General features: G+C 39.2%; 2 protein-coding genes across 2 annotated transcripts; one reads left to right on the forward strand and one right to left on the reverse strand.

The window, feature by feature from the left end:
• Nucleotides 1-1,349: 1,349 nt before the first annotated feature.
• LOC130089381 (E3 ubiquitin-protein ligase RNF31) lies at nt 1,350-16,386 on the reverse strand. Its single transcript, XM_056256677.1, has 23 exons — nt 16,295-16,386; nt 15,411-15,610; nt 13,528-13,674; nt 13,286-13,441; nt 13,143-13,199; nt 12,403-12,606; nt 12,186-12,352; nt 11,949-12,094; nt 11,629-11,771; nt 10,974-11,207; nt 10,571-10,885; nt 8,115-8,300; nt 7,664-7,870; nt 6,840-7,013; nt 6,598-6,696; nt 6,354-6,443; nt 5,814-5,928; nt 4,542-4,654; nt 4,216-4,326; nt 4,010-4,058; nt 3,513-3,609; nt 2,069-2,231; nt 1,350-1,984 (listed from the first exon to the last, which is right to left on the reverse strand). The coding sequence occupies exons 2-23, from the start codon at nt 15,606-15,608 to the stop codon at nt 1,934-1,936; spliced, it is 3,222 nt and encodes a 1,073-aa protein (XP_056112652.1). The 5' UTR covers nt 15,609-15,610; nt 16,295-16,386; the 3' UTR covers nt 1,350-1,933.
• A 384-nt stretch (nt 16,387-16,770) lies between these two features.
• buc (bucky ball) lies at nt 16,771-20,291 on the forward strand. The gene is made up of 7 exons (XM_056256662.1): nt 16,771-16,857; nt 16,981-17,038; nt 17,411-17,566; nt 17,674-19,185; nt 19,281-19,382; nt 19,506-19,607; nt 19,690-20,291. The coding sequence occupies exons 2-7, from the start codon at nt 17,032-17,034 to the stop codon at nt 19,719-19,721; spliced, it is 1,911 nt and encodes a 636-aa protein (XP_056112637.1). The 5' UTR covers nt 16,771-16,857; nt 16,981-17,031; the 3' UTR covers nt 19,722-20,291.
• Nucleotides 20,292-20,711: the final 420 nt, after the last annotated feature.

Raw genomic sequence — 20,711 nt, forward strand, 5'->3', positions numbered from 1 at the left:
ATAAAACGCTAAACTATGGCCTCTATGGATGTAATGGTAATGCATTGTAACCGATTATATTTATCTTTGCATTTTAACATTTAACCTCTGCATTTATTTGCTTTGGCTGATTCTGTACCCAAGCTAAAAGGATCAAAACATGAGAAATGTTGCACATTTAAAAATAAAAAATAAAGTTCCATTGGTTAACATGACCTAACAATGTTTTATCTTTTAATATTTTAAATACCTGAGCTAACATGAACTACCCATAGTAAATACATTTAAAAAAAACATGAACTAACGTAACTTATTCTAAAGTGTTACCAAAATGTCTCTGAATGAAAATACTAAAAGCTTTGCTATCAATATTCACCTCTTTCACTGCTGTGCTCTCACAGACAATTACCTCAAACCATGTGTCAGTCTTTCCTCAGCTCTTCATGGGATTTTCATCTGTCACCATATCCCATCATGCATTTCCTATGTCAATGCTTTCTGCATAGCCAATCAAAGCAATAGGACAAAACAAGCCTAAAACACACTGACTACGATTCATTTTAGATTATGGCTATCAAGGTTTTGGTTATAGAAGAACACTCAAAAGAATAGTTGTCAGACAGAGGTGTGTGTCCATCAATTATATCTTACCTTGTCATGCAGCAAACTGCAAGCGGTTTGTGCTTCACCCTCATTCGGGTGAGATAAGTGGCTGGTATGATACTGTATATCCTGATAGGAAATACAATATTTTACAGCTGAGAGGTTAAGTGTGCTTGTGAAGAACCTGCCATTGGTGAACCTCAGTAAAACAGACTATTATATATAATATAGGTAAAGTTATTTTTAAAGTGATGGCAGATTTAAGGCAGAAAATACTGTAAAGTTAGGGGGGGAATTAAAATCACTGCATGCGTGACCAATCAGCATCATAAAACTTTACAGTGCATGTAATTTTCATTGCCAAGAATAATGACCTCTTAAAAATATCATCGACTTTCTCATTGTGTGAGCCTTTAATTTCTGCTTAAAATGGCCAGTGCTTTTCCATGATCATGCATTTCAAAATTTATATTAAAAAATTCAGGAATATCTGGCTGCAAAAATGTCCTCAGAATAAAAATAGAATTTGATCAGTGGTTTCCCTGACTACAACCCCACTGTAAATGGCTTTAAGACTTGATGAGCAAATATGTGTTTTAAGGGCTCTGATCTCAGAGACAACCGTGACAAGGTTGTATGGAATAGGAATGAAGAACATGTCTTTTAGATGTTGATCGAATGACATCAACATGACTGGTGGTTTTACTGCTTTGCTATTAATGATTATTGATCATTTTGCTCTCTTTGAAACACAAAGACTCACTAGATTCAACATTTTATAAATTATGTTTAATCATATATATGTACATATAAACCCATGATTGTACGTCTTTTGACACCCATCAATGTGGAGATTTTGTTTTTGTTTTAATTTGGTTGAATAAACTGATAATGAACAGCCTGAGGTACAATCAACAGAAAGTTCACTCATAAAATCATTTAAAATGCTGTTGTTTTACGATTTTTGTCTGTTTAACTTTAAAATGTACTTAATGAAATATAAAACTTGTTTATATGCATTCACAGAAACAATAAATGGTTCACAATAGCTGTCAAAGTGTTTTGTCTTAGTCTGTTTTTTTTTATCATCAGGCTACAGCTATAATGCTATTAGAGGGTGATTAAAATCAAAACATGATTAAAATGAAGAATTTCCCATCACAAAACCTTAAGAAAAAGAAAAAAACCAGTGTGTGCATTGTGCAAATGTGTGCAACTACATCACATTGAGAACAGGGAAGCACTGTGTTTAAAATTCTGTCAGCCTCTCAGCTCAGATCATAAAGCGGAGCTACAGGCGCAAGTGGGTAAAATAGTCAGCACAGGTTAAATGAACAAAGTAAAAACATCTTCACTTCTTGCGAAGGACCTTGTCACCCAGAGGCACGTCATCCATGAGTTTCTGCAGATGTGAGGTAAAGAAAGTTTGAGAACTACCAAAAAGAGGTCATGTTTATAGACTGAAGAAAGGACAGCATCAGCCCACCTTAAGTCTGGCAAAGTATGCTCTCTCATCTTCTCCTTCCCCCTGTGTGATGTCCACATGGTATCTCCTGCAGGCCACGATCAGCTCATCAAGAGCGTAAAGGAGGGCGGGGTCAATAGAATGTCCATTAATGAGGCTGACCAGGTACTCTCGATAATGCTTCCTGAAACACAACACAATTTTATGTACCTCTAAAAAGTAGGGAGAGGCATGTGTGTTATATTGTCTCATCAAGTACACCATCTTCTGTCTTCACCATTTTTTTTCCCCTATTTACAGCATTAGATGTCTTTGGCCATTGCATCGCATCTGTTTTTTCCCCCAGTGTCTCACCATCCCACTTAAGACTAGAGATATTAGCATATTGTGGTCAAAATTCAAACATGATTACAAATTCAGCTCACATTTGATCTTCCTAATTTTGTACTTTTGATCTTTGCTGTAATGCATATTTGCCTTTGCACTTTCCAAGTATTTAAAAATGTGATGGTGCTTGTCTCTTAAAGTGTGCTGCAGGAATAAGTCCAAAGCCAAGAAATGAATTTGCATTTTTGCCCTTCTGGTTCTATTGTCACAAAGACAATGGGTATATTGAACAGGTTTCTGGTTAAATGCCTGAAATAAAGTCTGTGGTTATCAAGCTAAATACATTTTCAAATGTTATTCTACAATATAAAATACACCAGCAATACCCCACTCATAATTTACTTATATATATAAGGTTTAACGTGTTTTGAAAAAGGCAGTTGGTATAAGTGGCTAAATGGCACTACAGAGAATGTTGGAGACATTATGATCATCACGCTGAACAGATCTCATCTCATCAACTCATCTATTCACTAGTCTGCTTTTACAGCCTTGTTGTACTCGCAGTCTTGCAAACTACTCTAACTCAAACTTGTAGAGCTTAAAGATCAAAAGAGTTGTCAGATGCTTAGTGTTGGTGACATAATAGTCATGAAACTGTAGTGTAGTTCGTTTATAGCCTACCTTTAGCTTTTTACTTCTGGCGATTGCATTTGTTTCAAAAAGTTGTTTTTATTTGTGAAGGTCTTGATGAATAAAACATGTAAAAAAAATTTTTTTAAATTTGCTCACAGAGATTATTTATATATATATATATATATATATATATATATATATATATATATATATATATATATATATATATATATATATATATATATATATATATATAAAAATAATTGTCAGTTAATCCAAAGAAAGAACAAAATGAGTACTCTTGAATGTGGACTGAAATTCTGATTAAATTGAGTAGAGTTAAATCAAGCAATCGAGTTAAATCAATGGGTTGTAATTTGAGTACTCGGGTACTTTTTCTAATCTCTACAATCCCTACAACGCAAATGACAAAAAAAGAGAGGAGTTTGAGAGATTTGAGAGTGCAGGGAGCAGTCAACTTGGTAACAACGATGTTACTCACTCGCAGAGTCCTGCCTGTCCCGGCTGAGTCTGAGCCCCGCACGGCGAATCAGTCGGACGAGGCCCTTCATCTTTCTGCTCGATCACTCCACACACACCTGACGCAAAAAAAAAAAAAAAAAAGCAGGGATGCATTTGGGGGGAAAGGCAGTTTTCGAGGGAGATATTTTCAGTAAAGAGAAGTGGAACAGAGTGTGAAATAAAGCTGTAAGGAGTAGGTGTATGTGTGTGTTTGACAACGATTTCATGGTACAAATATAGCCTTGGTCTGAGAAGCGGTAATTTTAGTAGGAAACTTTGCTTTAGGATGTTCAGCTTTTATGCTTTCATTACAGTAAAAGCGATTTTGTTCCACTGGGCAGTTGAGATAAAGACTGAAATTGGAAGCAAACTAGACTTTAAGACTGAGACGGACAAATTAGATGAAGAGACAGACACAGATAAACAGATTACATAAGTACTGGGGAGGTAAAAAAGCATTGATACTAAAAGACATACCAGTCTGTGCTCCTGTTGCAGTTTCAGTATTGTAGTTCACCGCCTTTTTCTGAGAAAAAAAATGACGTTCAAACAAGTATTCAAAACAAAACGATAGAGATGTGAAGTGATATTTCTCAACCAACCCTGGCACACAAGTGCTGTGCGTGTGGATGTGTAGGAGGAAATGTGCGTGCCTGTGTTAAAGCGTGAGTGTGTGTGTGTACCTGCAGTAAGGCCTGAAGCCTGGCAGGCTCCCAGTCTCGGAGGTAGAAGAGGCAGTCTCTGGGGTGATGGGCATGCAGACCTGTCACAGTACACTGGTTCACTGCACACTTCTGCCAGAGAAGGAGTGAGCAAGAGTGTGAGAGAAAAAGAGGATGAATAAAAAGGAGAGAAGAAATCGTGCTCCAGAGAAGGCTGCTACTTTTAGCCCAACTGTAGCTGGCTTCAAACTGAATATCACAGTCACGTACAGAGCCGCATAACATGCACATAGAGATACAAATAGGCACAAATAATTCTAGGACAACAAGACCAGACAGGAACTCACTGTGTGGAAAGGGTTGTTACATCCACTGCAGAACTGATACCTGCACTGGGAACAACTGAAGTGCATACAGCCGCCCCTGGCCAGAGCATACTGGAACCTACAGTTAGGACAAGCTACAAGACAGACATAAGAACAGTAGATAAAACCATTGTATAAAAGAAAGAATGGGCTGTGTGACAGTTTTTCCACCCTATACTGTGGATGTTAACATTTTGCATTCGATAAAAACATAATTTACATAGTCAAGCAGTCTATGTTTGTCTATTGACGTGATTGTTCATATTTTACAGTAGTCAATTTGATGAAAATTAACAATTATATACAAGTATATAATATATATATTATATATACATACATTATATATACATACATACACAGTATATAGTTACATATGGTTTAATATAATAATGCTTATATTAAACCACTGATTTGTATTTATTTATTTATGTGTGTGTGTGTGTGTGTGTGTGTGTGTGTGTGTGTGTGTGTGTGTGTGTGTGTGTGTGTGTGTGTGTGTGTGTGTGTGTGGCTGGCTGTGTGTGTGTGGCGCTGGCTTTCACCAATTGACCAAACACAACAAAACAAACAGACTGTATGAGCAGACAACAGGTTTTCTAAGGGTAATTCTTGTAGTCAGATGGCGCTTTTCCACTACACAGTACCAGCTCGCCTCGGCTCGGCTCGGCTCGACTCGACTCGCCTTTGTTCGGTTTTCCACTGTGTAAAAGTTGTACCTGTACCTGCTTTCGGGTACTTTTTTTCGTACCACCTCCGGCGAGGTTCTAAGCGAGCTGAGGCGAGCTAAGCCGATACTAAAATGTGACGTGAAAACAATGCCGACTGCTGATTGGTCACAGAGAATCTGCGTCATCATTGCACGCGCCAGATGGAGTATCCAGAATAACCCCGCCATTTTTAAATAGTTTGGCCAGAGATAGTTACTAAACTTACTACTATTATTATGGCAACTCGGAAGAATACGCCGTGGTCAAACGAGGAGGTGCAGACATTCCTTTGTTTGGTTGCCGAAGAGAGGATCCAGCGAGAGCTTGATGGGGCAACAAGGAACGAAATGCGTCGCTATGACGACCGGGTACTATTTGTGGCGGTACTTTCTGCAATGGAAAACGGAGCGAAAAGCGAGTCGAGGCGAGCCAAGGCGAGTCGAGCTGGTACTGGTAATGGAAAAGCGCAAGAGTGGGGCAGGGGCAGAATTATTAGCTGTGGGTAGGTGTGGATTAGGCTTCTAGAGAAGATCTAAAGGTGACTCACTGATCCCATTGTCACGCAGGTATCCGGCCAAACCCTGCCTCTGGTACTCAGGGTCATTCTCTCGCTTCCACAGCTGGAACTGCTCACACGAGAGCCCGACGTGCTGCGGCTCCCACTGCAGAGAGCGATAGAGAATAAGACACTCACTACCATCACCATTTTTAATTAATGAGTAATATCAATTAAGGTGACACAAAATACACCTTAATGTATATTAAAAAAAACACTGTAATAACAGCAGTATTACACTAAATATTCCACCACAAAAAATAACTAAAATGCTGCATAGGGACATAAGTCAGAGAATCTTTTTTTATGGATTTGTTCTGTTCAACAAAACTTTCTTTTGTTACACATACATATTCATCTGAAACAAACTTTCTCGTGATTCACTAGACTGGATCAGACTTTACGTCATTACACAAAATCATAGGTGAGTTGATAGTGTCGCTACTTTGAATTACTCCCTAACACTGACGCTCATTTCCTATATTCATGCAAGGTCACCGCAGATCTGTTTCTTGCTTTCTGAACACTTACCGGTTTTTTGCATTGAGCGCAGAAGCTTTTCCTGCACTGCATACAGGTGACCTTGAGTTGATCGCCGTCATAGATGAAGCCATATGAGCACTGTGGGAACGAGATAAGAGTAAAAGAGATGCACTAGATCCTAACATCATGCACCTCTTTTCAGATCACTGTAAAATGTAGTCTCTTGAATGAGACTACAGCTGTTTGAGTATGAAAGTGCTCAGAGACAGTTAGGAAGTGCAGTGTCACTCACATGGCTGCACCACAGGAACTTCGGGTCCTTGATGAGAGCCTGCTCAGTCAGCTTCTTGTGGAAGAGATCGTACACGTCTGGTTCAAGGCAATCCCTGAGCTGGGCAGTCACGCACACACACACACACAAGATCGTTTCAGGTATTACAGTGAGTAGCTTGAAGCCCAGTTATATGCTGCTGTGTTCCAACTCAAGTCCCAGTACTGAACTGACCATCTTTATTTTTTGCTCTTTTGCAGTACCTGTATATCCAGAGTGGAGAAGTAGCTGTTAAGGTGCTCAGGGTCATTGATGTCAGGCTCTGTGCAGACAGGACACACCATGTCTCTGATGTGCTTGTCCCTCACCGCTATGGTGAAATGCTGCTTGAAACATCCACAGCACACAGAGCACTGGCAGGATGTCAGCGACTGCATCTGAAAAGTACACCAAAAAAATAGACTCCTGACTCAACGTAAGGTGCTTTCATACATACATTTGCCAAAAATGTAACAGCATTTCAATTTAGAGCTCATTTATGAAAAGGACCCAGACTGAGACTAAGACTGGGCTGCATGCAATATAAACTGTCCGAAGGAAGTCATTTTTCAAAATGTTTTCTTTTGCATTCTACTAAAGAAATAAAAGTTTGGAACAACACAATGGCGAGTAAATGATCACTTGATGATTTTTGGGTGATCTATCCCTTTAAAGGAATAGCCCACCCAAAAATGAAAATTATCATCATCATTTACTAACCTTCATGTAGTTCCAAACCTGTGGGACTTTCTTTTTTCTGCGGAACATAAAATATTTTTTGCAGAATGTTGGTAACCAAACTGTTGCGGATCCCACTGACTTCAGTAGTATGGACAAAAATGACAATGGAAGTCGATAGGAACCAAAACTATTTGGTTACCAACGTTCTTCAAAATATCTTTTTTTATATTATGTAAATATTTTTTCTTATATAACATTCTTTTGGGGGGGACTATCCCTTTAACAGTATGAGTACAAATAAGACAAGGACACTCTGGTGTAAAAAATACAAGATTCTGAGCCTATCATAGGAGGTGATGCAAAGTACCTTGCTGTGGGGAAAAACCGACAGGCAGATAGGGCATTCCTTGTTCAGCACCCTGCGAATGAAGTCCCGGTCAGGTGATTCACGCACGGCCTGAACCACGTCCTCCAGTGTGTATGTAGCTGTAGGGTCCCGCAGCAAAGACAAAACCAGCTCACATCGCCCCCAGCTGGGCAGCTCAAACACCGCTAGCAGCCTACGGCAAACATGCTTAACACAGACAGAGGATAAGTAACTTTAGTAATGTTTGATAACATAACATTCAATTTACTAATGACCACCTTGAATATATTCGGCAGCCAGCACTATGCAATTAATTAAAGATAAACAGATATATATATTTATCACACAAAAGATGATGCAGACTAAGCTGCAAAAACTGTTTGGCACATCTAGTGGTGAGAAAGCAATGCAGTCTCTCAGTGAAGCTGCATTATTGTAAAAGGCCAGTCACCTGTTTATCCGGATGGTTGATGTCAATGGGGGGCTCTGGTTCGTCGCTCCACATGCGCTGATGGAATGGCTCCAGTAAAGGGCGCTGCAGCAGGACGAGAGCCCCCCTCACATCCCCTCCGCTCTGCCTTAGGGCTTCTTCACAGCGGGTCACATCATTAAAGCCCAGAGAGCCAAGCTCTTTTACCTAACAAACAAAAACAGACAAAATTTCATATTTAGCATACAACATTTGCTACTAGATATATTTACTAGAAATACACTATGCGATTCTGGCCGATAAGGATAAGCTGATAATGTTGCCAGGTTATTGGCCATAACATGAAAATATTTCAGAAATAATTACATAATTTAATTATGTGAAAGTTTAAATTATATTAAATTTCTACATTACTTTGTCTAAATAAAAAATAAAAAATAAAACCCACTATAAACTAGGCTTGAATCCCATAGAAAATCTCTGGTGGGATTTGAAGGCAGTTGCAGCAAAACCCAGCCATTGTTCATGAGGAAGATTCCTCAGAAACGCTGCCAGAAACTGGTGTCTGGTTATACATCTCGTTTGTTTGCAGCAACTCATAACAGCAACTGGGTATTCTACTAAGTACTAAAGATGCTTGTCGAGAAGGGGTTCAATAATTGACTGCAGAAGTAATTAAAAGTTGCATTTTCAGTTGAATTTGGGGAAACCACTTGAAACATTCGTTGTGTTGAGCCATTTCAATTACTTTTGTTTGAATTGTACATTGCAAACAGCTGAAAGTCTGTAAATTTTGCCAATAAACCTGATTTGCAATGGGGGTTGAATAATTTTGATTACAACTGTATGTATATATATATGTGTGTGTGTGTGTGTGTGTGTGTGTGTCTAATAATATAAGAAAACAAATATATTACATAAATAAATATATAATGCTTAACAGGCCTGTAGCTGATTTCAGTCAGATAAGTACAAATATATAAATCTAACAATTTCAATGTACATTCACTAATAAGCATTATATATTCTAATACTGTTGTAAATGTTAAAAGTTATTATATGTAACGAATGGCCTTAATCAAATGCCCTAGTCCTCAGAAAACATTCCCCCTCTCCCGTTGTCATCGGCCCTAAAACCAGTTCTCTTCAAAGGCCGTTATCACCTCGGCTCCACTGAACGATCTCACCAAGAGACTGTGTCTGCAACCCTCAAAGACAGCACAGGAGACCAGATGGCACTAGCCATTAGGTCAAAGACTATAGAGATAAACATCCTATACACAAGGACACTTACTTCATTCATACCCACACACTTTCTCAAATGTTTATAGTATTTCTCCTGTTTTATGCATGTCCCTATGTTTTATTAGTTATGACTAGTTATGATTCTTTAGTTATGTTAGAGTAACTTCTAATATTGATATCCAAAGATGATGTATCACTGCTTTAATGTCTTCAAATCCCCTCTTTCTTGGTATCAAAACAATCCTCTTTTGATTTTATAATCAATGGTGTACAATATGTTATGATAAATTGCATCAGGATATTTTTTACCATACTTTGTGTAAAGACTGCACGAATTCTCCATGCCACCATGAACATGCAAATGGAGATAAGATGAACAAAGACTTTCTCCAGGTCATCTTAGATTGGTCACCCCACCAAATGGGTGTGAACTGATAGGACCCTTAAAAGTATCCGATTAGGTCAGATCCTTTGCTCAATCTCTTTGAGACAACATTTTCCTGTCTTCTTCCAGCAATTTCATCTGCAAGTTAACTTTTTTGGATTCAACGGGGACCACCCCAAGAACCCAAACGAACACTTCAGCGCACTCCCGGAAAAATCATCAAGAATCTACTGCATTTGAACTTGTTGAGCAACCAAAACCAATGCAAGTACCCGTTTGCAGCTTTTAGATGCGTTTCTAAGTTATTGTGCCCCTTTAAGGTGACCCTGATTCTCTGATGTTTCTCGTAGGTTGTGGCTAACTGGTTGTAATCTTGCCATTCTCTTTTCTTCTCTCTCTTCACTTTACTTTCTTGATTCTGTAAACAATCTTTGCTTAGTTTAGTTGTGTGTGTAGCCTACCGTAGTTTTGTTTATTAAACCATTATATTCACACGTTATTGTCTCAGTGTTTGCCACTCACAAAAATATCGAAGTCACTTTAACATCTTGATCTAGCTACCTATGCTATTAGCCTGCAAGTACTTGATTTACTTTAGCTGGAAAAGGTCATTCTTTCTTGGCCAAGAAGATACTATATTTCCTAGAATTAATAATTGATTATGCTTCCTGTTCATTGGATGAACTGATTAAATAATTGTACTATTGATTCTGCTACAGTCAATTCTAAAACATTTAAATATTTATAATTAATTATAATTCTTTCAAATTAATTATATATATATATAAACATATATTTTAAAACTGTAATTCGTTACAATATAAAGGATGGATTGTCAAGAACTCACTTTAACTCTGCGGTCTCTGAGAGCCTGTCTGACGGCTTTCTCATTATCGCCCCCTGCTGCCAGCCAGGCCTGTTTGGCTTCTGCCCTGGACAAGGGGACAGCATTGCTCTTTTCTCCATCCTGGCCATCATTCCCCCCCGAAGAGTTTGATTGTGCATTGGGTTCTTGCTGACAGGACGCAGCCATCACACAGATCTCATCAAGCACATGCGGTAGCTCTGCCTTCAGCCAGTCATTTGGCATTACGTTACTGTTTCCCGACACATACATGCTGGTATACACCTCCTCTGGACTCACTCCTTTCTTCTCTCCCTCCTGAGAAAAGACAGAGACAATAAGAATGCTTGTAAGATTCTGAGGATGATGCCCAGGCTACAACGACATTTAAAAATATCAGACTTACACGAATAAGCTGAATAAGTTTAAGCCCTTCCTCCTTCATCAGTCTTTGCCTTTTCAAATCAGGGTCCTCAGTGGGCATGACTTTAGGTGCGACTGAAAGCGGCGTTACGTCCTTGACCGGTGAGAGAGGGAGGGGCTTAGAGGGTGATAGGGCAGGTTCTGATTTTGAAAGGCAACACATTTCGCATACAGTTGATGGTGTGTGGTTGACGTATGTACAAAACTGGCAAATCCACTAAATGGGATAGAAAAAAAGGAGTCAAAACAGGAACCCGTATTCAGGATAAAACTCAGCATTATGCTAATTTCTTTAGCAATGACAAATCAGAATATACATAGGTTAAAGGGATAGTTCACCCAAAAATGAAAATTCTATCATCATTTACTCACCCTCAATTTGTTCAAAACCTGTACGAATTTCTTTCTTCTCCTGAACACAAAAGAAGATATTTTGAAGAATATTGGTAACCAAACAGTTGGAAGCATAGTATGGAACAAAAATACAAAGTCATTGAGGCCCATCAACTGTTTGGTTACCGACATTCTTCAAAACATCTTCTTTTGAGTTCAGGAGAAGAAAGAAATTCAAACAGGTTTGGAACAACTTGAGGGTGAGCAAATGATGAACAAATTTGGAATGTACTGAATAGTGGCACCTGGCTGTCCATTAGTCCTGTGGCAGAGGTGGTCGGACGTGAGGGCGCGACAGGAGGTCGGGTGGCCAAACGGGGGCGATCACACACCTCGCAAAGAATGCTGCTGCCAGCATTAACCACTGTGCAGCTTTTACACTGCCACTCTAATTGACAAAAGTAATGCACAAAACACCAGAATTAACACAATGATATTCAAATTCAGATGTTTATTTGTCAGTTTGAATGACCACCTTGATATTTCAAAAGGTCAAGCAGGACTGATGGCCATTTAGATGTGAAAAAAAAAAAAAAAAAAAAAACACTGGACTGTACAGACTAACCAGATATTGTAGAAGGCTGTGATGGCTCCTCCTGTAGAGATGGAGCAGAAGAGGACAGACGGGGTCGATCACAGGTTTCACACAAAACCTGCTGCAACGCATTTACTGTAGTGCAGTATTTACATTGCCATGTTGACAGTGATGAGCTAAGGAAAGAAATAAAGACATACAGATTTGTTTAACAAAATCCTCTACACAAACATGTTCTCTCAACACCTTAAATTGCTCAGTGCTAACCTGTGCCGTTTTGTGGCTTTTGAGGAAGTCACAGGCATCCTGATGTGTGTGGACCGTCCTGAATGGGAGTGATACAGCCGGTCACATTCTGTGCATAGCCGCTGAGTGCAGGTGGGGCAGTGAGCAGACACTGGAAAGATGCCACATATGGTGCAGTTTTCTGCAAAGCAATTGAAAATCAATGAAGTAGAATGGAAACGATAAAAGTGGACACTCACAATAAAAGATATTCATTAAAAGGAAAGCCAGGGTTGGTAAACATGATGTCTTTACCTGTAGATGGCACTAGAGAAGAGAGAGCTAGAGCTGGACTGAATAGAGATGTAGGCTGGGAAGGAGACACAGATGAGGGAGTTTGTTTTTCCCATGGTCTCTCACTAGGAGAGATTGCAACTGCATCTGTGCTGATTCCCTCATCATCCTGTACAGACATTATATGGACACTGTATTTAAGTGACCTGCAAAAAAGCTAAGAAATCTAAAAGAAACACTTTTCTCTAAATGCGTGGTAAGATGTTTTTGAAAGATGTTCTCTTAAGCTCACCAAGGCTGCATTTATCGGATAAAAATACAGTAAAACATTAATATTGTAAAAAAGTTTACAATTTAAAATGACCGTTTTCTATTTGAATGTATTTTAAAATGTAATTTATTTCTGCGATGGCAAAACTGAATTTCAGCATCATTACTCCAGTCTTCAGTGTCACATGATCCTTCAGAAATCAATATAATATGCTGATTTGGTGCTCAAGAAACATTTATTATTATTATAATCAATGTTTAAACGAGTTGTGCTACTTAATATTTCTGTGGATTCAGTGATGCTTTTTTTCACAATTCTTTTATGAATAGAAAGTTCAAAAGAACGACATTTATTTGATTTTGAATATATTTTTTGTAACATTATAAAATGTCTTTACTGTCACTGTCATTTCTTAAAGAAAAAAAAACCTTTACCTGCACAGTGAGGGAGGGAATAAGTCTTTCAAAAAACTCTGGATGAGAATGGGTACCCTACAGAAAAGGAACAAACTCTATATGTGAGCTTAACATTCATTTGTGATGAATTCATAATATGCTTTTACTTCACAGCCTTAGACCTTGATTAGCATGTCCAGTTCCATACGAAGACACATGATCTCAAGAGTCACTGACGCCACCTTCTCAACATCTGGCTGGACAACATCATCAGGAAAGCTCAAGCCATCATGCTGCTGATTGGTGTAGCCGTACAGGTTAAGTACTGCTCTGCCACCCTAAAAGAGGAAGATAAAGAATAGTAACTGCAGATATTTTGTATGGTTCACACAAAAAGCCTTATAATCTCATCCACCACACACACCTGAATAGAGTCTACTGTCGTCCTGAAGACAGGGTTGTTGTACTTGACTGTACGCCAGTACTTCGGCCTGTTGGGGTTGGTAAGATTGGAGCCATACTTCTCCAAGATGTTAAGAGCGGTGGAAAGTTTCTGCAGGAGGCTGAGGGACTAAAAGGATCAGGAGATATTAATGTACAACAGAAAGGTATGAACAAGAATACATTACAACCTAGAAACAACAACAGTGGGTAAAAATGAACTAGGAAGAAATGTTATGTGCATACAAATGAGTGGAAACTGGACCAATTCTTTTGAAACACCTGAGGAAACGGTGACAGATTACCCAGCGCTATGCGCTATTATTATGCGCTTTATGTCAGTCATTCACACTGCCAAAATAACCCCAAACATTCCTACTAAATACGGTCAGGGCCGTAACCACCATAGACATTTACGGCCAAATTGTCCCTACAAAAAACAAAACAAAAAAAAGATCTGCTGCAATGACAAAAGGTTTAAAAAGATCTATGTTTAGGTAGGTATGTCTCAGTCTAACATAGCTCATCAATGTCAAAATAACTGAGATGGCCAATCAAATAAAAGAAGGCAGGCTTCACTGTTCACAGAACCCAAACATGACACTTGAGAAACAAAGGTTCAGTCACTGCCTACTACTGTATTTCTACAAAGTATGTTGCATTCAGAATGTTGTTGGATGACAAAAAAGCTGAATTTTTCATTAATGTAATGTTGATTCTGGGTAAATTCTTTATCCTTTAATGTAAGTGTATGAAGCGTATGACCTGTTGCATGTGCAACAATTAATTTTATTAACGTTTAGGCTAAACAAAAATTTTGCAACCGACTAGTCAAACACATTACATACTGTGCTGTTTCTTATAACCGGTAGTATAAAAAGCCTAAAAGCAAGCTTAATAGTCAATTATAGTTATTGACAAGACATGGAAGAAAACTGAAAAGTTTTGTATAGACTGTCAAAAAACTCCCTCACATTGCTCTTCTTATGAGTGGACATTTCTCTGAACACGCCGTGAATGCCACAGAGAAAACGAACGCATGCGGAATCTGAGGTAAAATGAAATTGTTTTCTGCTCCAGATAAACACTTTTCAAAATAATATATTCATTTTAAAATGTAACATTAGCACAGCGGTAATTTAAACACTACCTTTGTAAAAATATAAAGCAAAATATTAAATGCGCAAAAAAATAAGTAAATAAAAATAGTATTTTCAAGTCGACTAGCAGCAGCAGCAGTATTGTTTAATCGACTAGTCTTGCACATCCCTAATGAAGACAAAACCTTACTTCTCTGTATGTAAAAGTGATTTTCTTTGTGGATATTTTCCATAATTAAATTTTATGGAGATTAAACAGGCCTGCAAATTGGTTTACAGGAAGATGAATATAAACACCCCACCCACCCCCCCAATTATTTGTGTGCCTTGCATTATTTAAAAAAAAAAATCAAATTAGGCTAATCTACGTTAAGTACGGTAACAGAAATGAAAAGTAAAGAAAAAAATTGTAGGCCTATGTCTAAATTGTAAGACTAGTCTTAGCGGTTTATGCAACCGACACTCAGATATTTACCTATATCTTGATATTTGATGCCTGTTTTATGATAGAAATGGTAATATCCACAACCAAATTTTTGGTCAAATTTCATAATTTAAGTGATTCATGTAATTCATAAATGAATGTGATGAGACATGAAGCATAAATAAAGTACCCCACCCCCCATCAAGACATGGTTACAGCCATGTTTACAATCACTAACTACATGCAAGAGGTCGGTTCATAAAAAGTCAAACGTTTGCTTCCTGCTGTAATCATACGCTTATTGGATTGCTGAGGAAAATTAATTATTACACCAGCTCTCACCTCATTCCTGTTATTTCCACTATTGTTCTCCGTCAGCATGCTTTCAGCAGCTATGTAGCGATATTTGCTGGAGGGTGGAAGAGGGATATTGGCCATGGCTGCCACCCCTGCCCTCATCTCCTGAGCAGAGCCTGGAGAGGATAAGCTGCCTTCCGCATTCACCCTCACCTCCTCCAGCTGATCACTGAGAGACGCCATAGCTGAAAGTGAAAGTCAACAGAGCTTTAAAACACACAAGGCCCGAATAACTTGTGGCCATCGTTTTTCATGCCAAAGCATTAGGAAACAAAGTAACTATATTATAGTTGGGTTTAGTGGCATTATAGTGGCATCAAACAAGGTTTAACAATAACGTTAGTCAACAACACGTCTGGCGATTCACTTGTAAAACATACGGAGTAATGTTCTCGTTTATTTACAGTTAATGCTAATAATTCATAGATATGGATGACTGTCACATAATTTAAATAACCTGTATAGATGTTTACACCTCTTTCATGTTAGCTAATACGCTATAGCTGTCTCGTGAATGGAAAGTGAAACCATAACAACTCCCTCAAAGCTAGTTTGCTACACCATTCTACAAAATCAGATATAAATTTCTGGATAAACTGATGTTTTACGGTCTTAGTTGTTATTTTTATAACCTTTAATGACAGACGTGTTTATATAGCTACTCAAAACAAATACATTGGTTTAACGCGTCTGCTACCACTGAATAGTCGTACGCTAGCAGGCTAACGCTTAGGAAATATCGCCAAAAACTCGTCAGGGAGACAGCGACATTACAGAGAAACGTCTAGATGTGTTTCTGTTAATACTGTGCAGTCAAGTCAACCATCTGAAGTATTTTATGAGCTGTTGATAAATATTAACATACTCACCGCGTATTGACAGAGCAGCAGCGCTCTCATTCACTCATCTGTAAAATTGAAAGACAACACACATAACTTTACCCGCATAGAGGCGCTGTGGCATCCAGGCCACGCTGTGACTGTTAGCACGTACAAACTGCATTTCATCAACAAAACAATTCTTATAAATGGATAAATGAGTAGATAACAAAAGAGGGATGAATGACTGACAGGAAGAGGTACCGAAATGTAAAAAGAAGTGTCAACAGAATATAAAGTAGAGTGAAATTTAATTGTAACAAACAAATGACACGTGTGATAAATTGAGCAACATTGTAATAATAATATCATAGTTACTTTATATGGTATATGTAGAGGGATAGCTTAATCTGTTTATGATAATGAAAACTGACGTGAGTGCTTTGCTGAATATGACAAATTGGGTACACCTGCTGGCTGCCATTTGATTGCGTTAATGTGGATCTCTGAAAACAGGCAAATCTATAAAATCTGAAGTGCAAAGCTTTTACGACAGAGTTAGTCGCTCTCGCTGTATACACATTTAAGTCCACTTTGTCACAGTCACATCTAAGGTTAGTCGTTTTTGTTGTCCTAATATGAAAGCATTACGTTTGAACATTAGGCCTACATGCCTGTCTATTTTAAGATAACCTTGCTCTTTTCTGATGGTTCTGAGTCTTGCACGTCTTTTACAGTATTGCGGTGTTTTGTATCCTGTGCTGTCTTTCTTCGTCTCGACACAAGAAATGGAAGGTAACATTCTCAAACTTCTCTCTTACCAAAGAAATAACTAAGTTTTTGTATTGCTTTTTTTAGCTGTGTGTGTGGTGTCCTGGTAAACCCTTTGGGGACTTTTGTGTGCACGTTTAAGCTGGTCAGGATGGGAGATGATTATAAACCAGATGAACCAGATTTTTTTTAAACTCCTATAAACCAGATGATTATGTCATCATTATTATTGTATGTTGAATCAGTTCATGCAATTCCTGGAACTCCAACCTTTGAGTCATGACCTTGGAGCATTGCTAACTCGATTCTGTACTCTACTGTGAGCTATAGGAACACTGTAATGTACATGTATCTGGAAAGTTATTTTTGGTGGAGTTTTCTTTCTTTCTTTTTTAGGCATAAGCAACACTTCACAATCCATGGGAGTTGGGCAACCTCACCATCCAGTAAACCACACCAGACCTTTTTTCTATGTTCAGCCACCATCTCAGCCATATTTCATGTATCAGTGGCCCATGAATCCGTATGGACACTATGGCTTTCCAGGACCAGGTAAGGTGTTTTTTTTTTTTTTTTTTGTCTTTTCTGGTTGAGGCTTTGCTTTTTGTTGTAGATTTCCTCTAGTTTTTTTTCTCTCTCACTCTTCTCTTTTGTTCTAGCTTTGCACTATGGTCGTCCCTACATGGCCCCTTATCAGTTTATGCAGTATCCTGGGTATGTGGTTCCACATGCACCCATGCAGCCAATTGATTACAGAAGAATCAACCCCCATTATCCCTCCGTTGCATCCTATGACTTGCGCGTCCGCCACCACGTTCAACACGCTGGGATGCATAGGGAGACTGCCTGTTCTGAGGTCCAAACAGATCCTAGTGATTCAGTCAACAAACTGATAGACAAAATTGAGAGTCTTAAGGCCTGTGAACAAGGTGGTGACAAGGGGCTTAACACAGTGGTTTCCTCTACCCCTGATGTAGTGCAGGGAGAGAAGCTGGCCTGTTTAAACGAGGACTCTAAATTAGAGCTTGCCTCTCAGGAAGACAAGGAAGAGCAGGTCAGTCAGGTCACAAGGCCCACAACCTACAGCGACTCTGCGTATGACGCAGAGTCTAGCCAGGGTGTACTGGATGAATGTGTGTTATCAGATGTGTTGCCCCTTGACAGTTCCTCTCTCCATGAGGAAGAGGATGCCAATGAGGAAGATGACCAGCATAGTGTTTCTGATGAAATATGCTGCCAAAATGGGAAGTCTGTGACCAGTGCCACTGGCAATATGTTTTGTAGTGGTGTCAAAAGCACTGCAGATCCAACAGAGAGCCACGATTTCGAGGAACCAGGTGATGAGCAGTTGCAGAATATAGTGTCAACTGATGCTGCTGATGCTGCTGCAATGGAACCTCTTATAAAGTTCTCAGAAGACTTTGACCTGCCGTATCAAATCCTTCGCCTGCCCTGCAATAAGATGACAACTGGCCTCAGTCTTGAACGAGAGGTTGACCCACTTGTTTATTTTGATTCTCCATCTGCTCTGTTGCCTCCACAAAACTATCTCTCCTCAATTGGCAGCGCATATTCCTACAGCTACTACCCTCAGGTGACCCAAGAGCGCCAGAGTGTCTTGAGTCCATCCATAGATGAGCTCTCCTCCAGAGATGAAATGTTCTCCACTGACGTGGAGGATCTTGATCTTGTTCCAGGGCACGTGTATGTGGGTGGTGGCAGGCTGGCTGAAAGTGATGTGCCCGTTCGTTCCCGAAAAGAGCTCTTGAGTATGGAAAAAACTTGCTTGGTCTGCCAGAAAACATGTGCGTGCTGCGGGTCTAGCTTGCAGGATGAGGTAGGAATGTATAAGATGGCTGAACACAGCCATCCTGAGAGGAATGAGGTGTCTGATCAAGATTGCGAGTGTGACATCGAAGGAGAGGTGCGGAGTAACTGCGAGTCTCCGAGAGTTTCCAAGAGGAAGTGTTGCATTAGGCATGCGTTACCTTCTTGTGGACATCACAGTGCCAAACACAGACACCGGAAGCTGCTGTGCGAAGGCCAAGAGAGCTGTGATCTATTTGAGCAGGCTCGGGTGCATCCCAAAGGAGAATGCTGTGAGGAGTATGGTGCTCTGTCTAAAGCCGATAAGAGAATTCAAAAGGGTTCCTTGTGCAGGCCTTGTATTGGTAAGTGTTAGTTTTTTTTTTTTTTTTTTTTTTTTTTTTTTTTTTTTAATTCTAATGCTATCACAAGGTGGTTAACCCATGCAAAAACAATTTAGAACGACAGTGGAGAGAGGGTGTTGTGTCTGACCAAGAGAATTGGGCAAGTTGTGGTGCCAAACCAAGGTCTCGGAGGCAAGTTAGTGGACCTCAAGATCAAGGTATAATGTTTTATTTTAAATGTTGACACAATGCATACCTAGATGTCTAAAGTCTTCTGAAGTTATTCACTGCAAGTGTCAAATATGCTTTGTCTTTTAAACTGTTCTTTTTTACTTCTAAAGGGAGAACTCCATTGAGAAGGCCGACTTGTAAAACAATCCATCAGCAAAGGCCAAGAAGTGAATATGATGAGACTGAATTTACCTACTGCCAGAGGGGCAGAGGTGAGTTTAGGGTTTTAATCAAGTTAAAAAAATTGCTTCTGAATCTTTTTATTTTATTTGTGCAACATCTTTGTCCCATCAGGTGCTATGAAGAAAAGAGGCACACGATACTAAACCATTATGCACTGCTGTAATACTTAATGTATTACCTGAAACTTGTGTAAAATGCACTTCACTATGAATGTACACATGGACACTGTTCTTGACTGTATGTAACTAAAAAGTATGACAGTGATGTACACCTTGCTGCATTTCCATTGCTCAAGTTAACTTTCTATTTTGGATGCAATGCATTCATCTTAATATTATGTTGAGACTGCTCTCACTGGACCAGGCCTTGACCCATGCCTACAAGGCCTCTTTCACATGTGCCTCAGTCTGGGAGGTGTAGATTGTGTTTGGTTTGTAAGGGCTCTGAATTTTTGCATGGTCAAGGACTGGCCCACTGGGACCTTTTCAAAAAATGTTGACACTGGAGATGCAGCTGGTTTAAGGGGTGATGCAAGGGGAAAAAAGATTAAATAAAGTGGACAATTTGGCAGTTTAGCCACTCTTAGTCCAGATGTGTCTTATTGTTTTTATTACTGTGACATTTTTATACATCAGTGTAATGTTGACATGCAGAAAACTCCATTTGTCTGTACAGTGTTATTGTGTCATTAAAGTCTTGGCATTGCACTTGAACTGTCTCGTAAGTGGTTCTCATCTTTTCCCCCCTTATAAAAAAAAACCTTCACTAGATTTTTTTTGCCGCTGTTGTCCATGTTTTTCATTTGTGAGGGCCCGATCTTTAGTGTGAACTTGTCATGATTCCAGCATCTCAGTTGCAGGTGAACTTTGAAATGAGAACTCTCTAGTATAGTGCTAGGTTTAGCCATGGTCTGCCTCCCCCCCCCCCCCCCCCCAATACTATATATATATTGGTCTGTGCTTGTGCATGTTGGCTTGTGTGAGATCCAGAATGTCCTCACTTTTCAAATTTCCTTATTGATATCGAACACTGATTAGTAAAATGGACCTTAAAAAGGCTGGTAAAATTAGTCAAATCATATCCCAAAAAAGGTGTGCCTATATGATGGCTGCCTTAAATATAACTGACCATAT

This window comes from Rhinichthys klamathensis, unplaced genomic scaffold, assembly GCF_029890125.1.
Source record: "Rhinichthys klamathensis goyatoka isolate OS25496 unplaced genomic scaffold, OSU_Roscu_1.1 h1tg000127l_1, whole genome shotgun sequence".
Taxonomy (NCBI): Eukaryota; Metazoa; Chordata; class Actinopteri; order Cypriniformes; family Leuciscidae; genus Rhinichthys; species Rhinichthys klamathensis.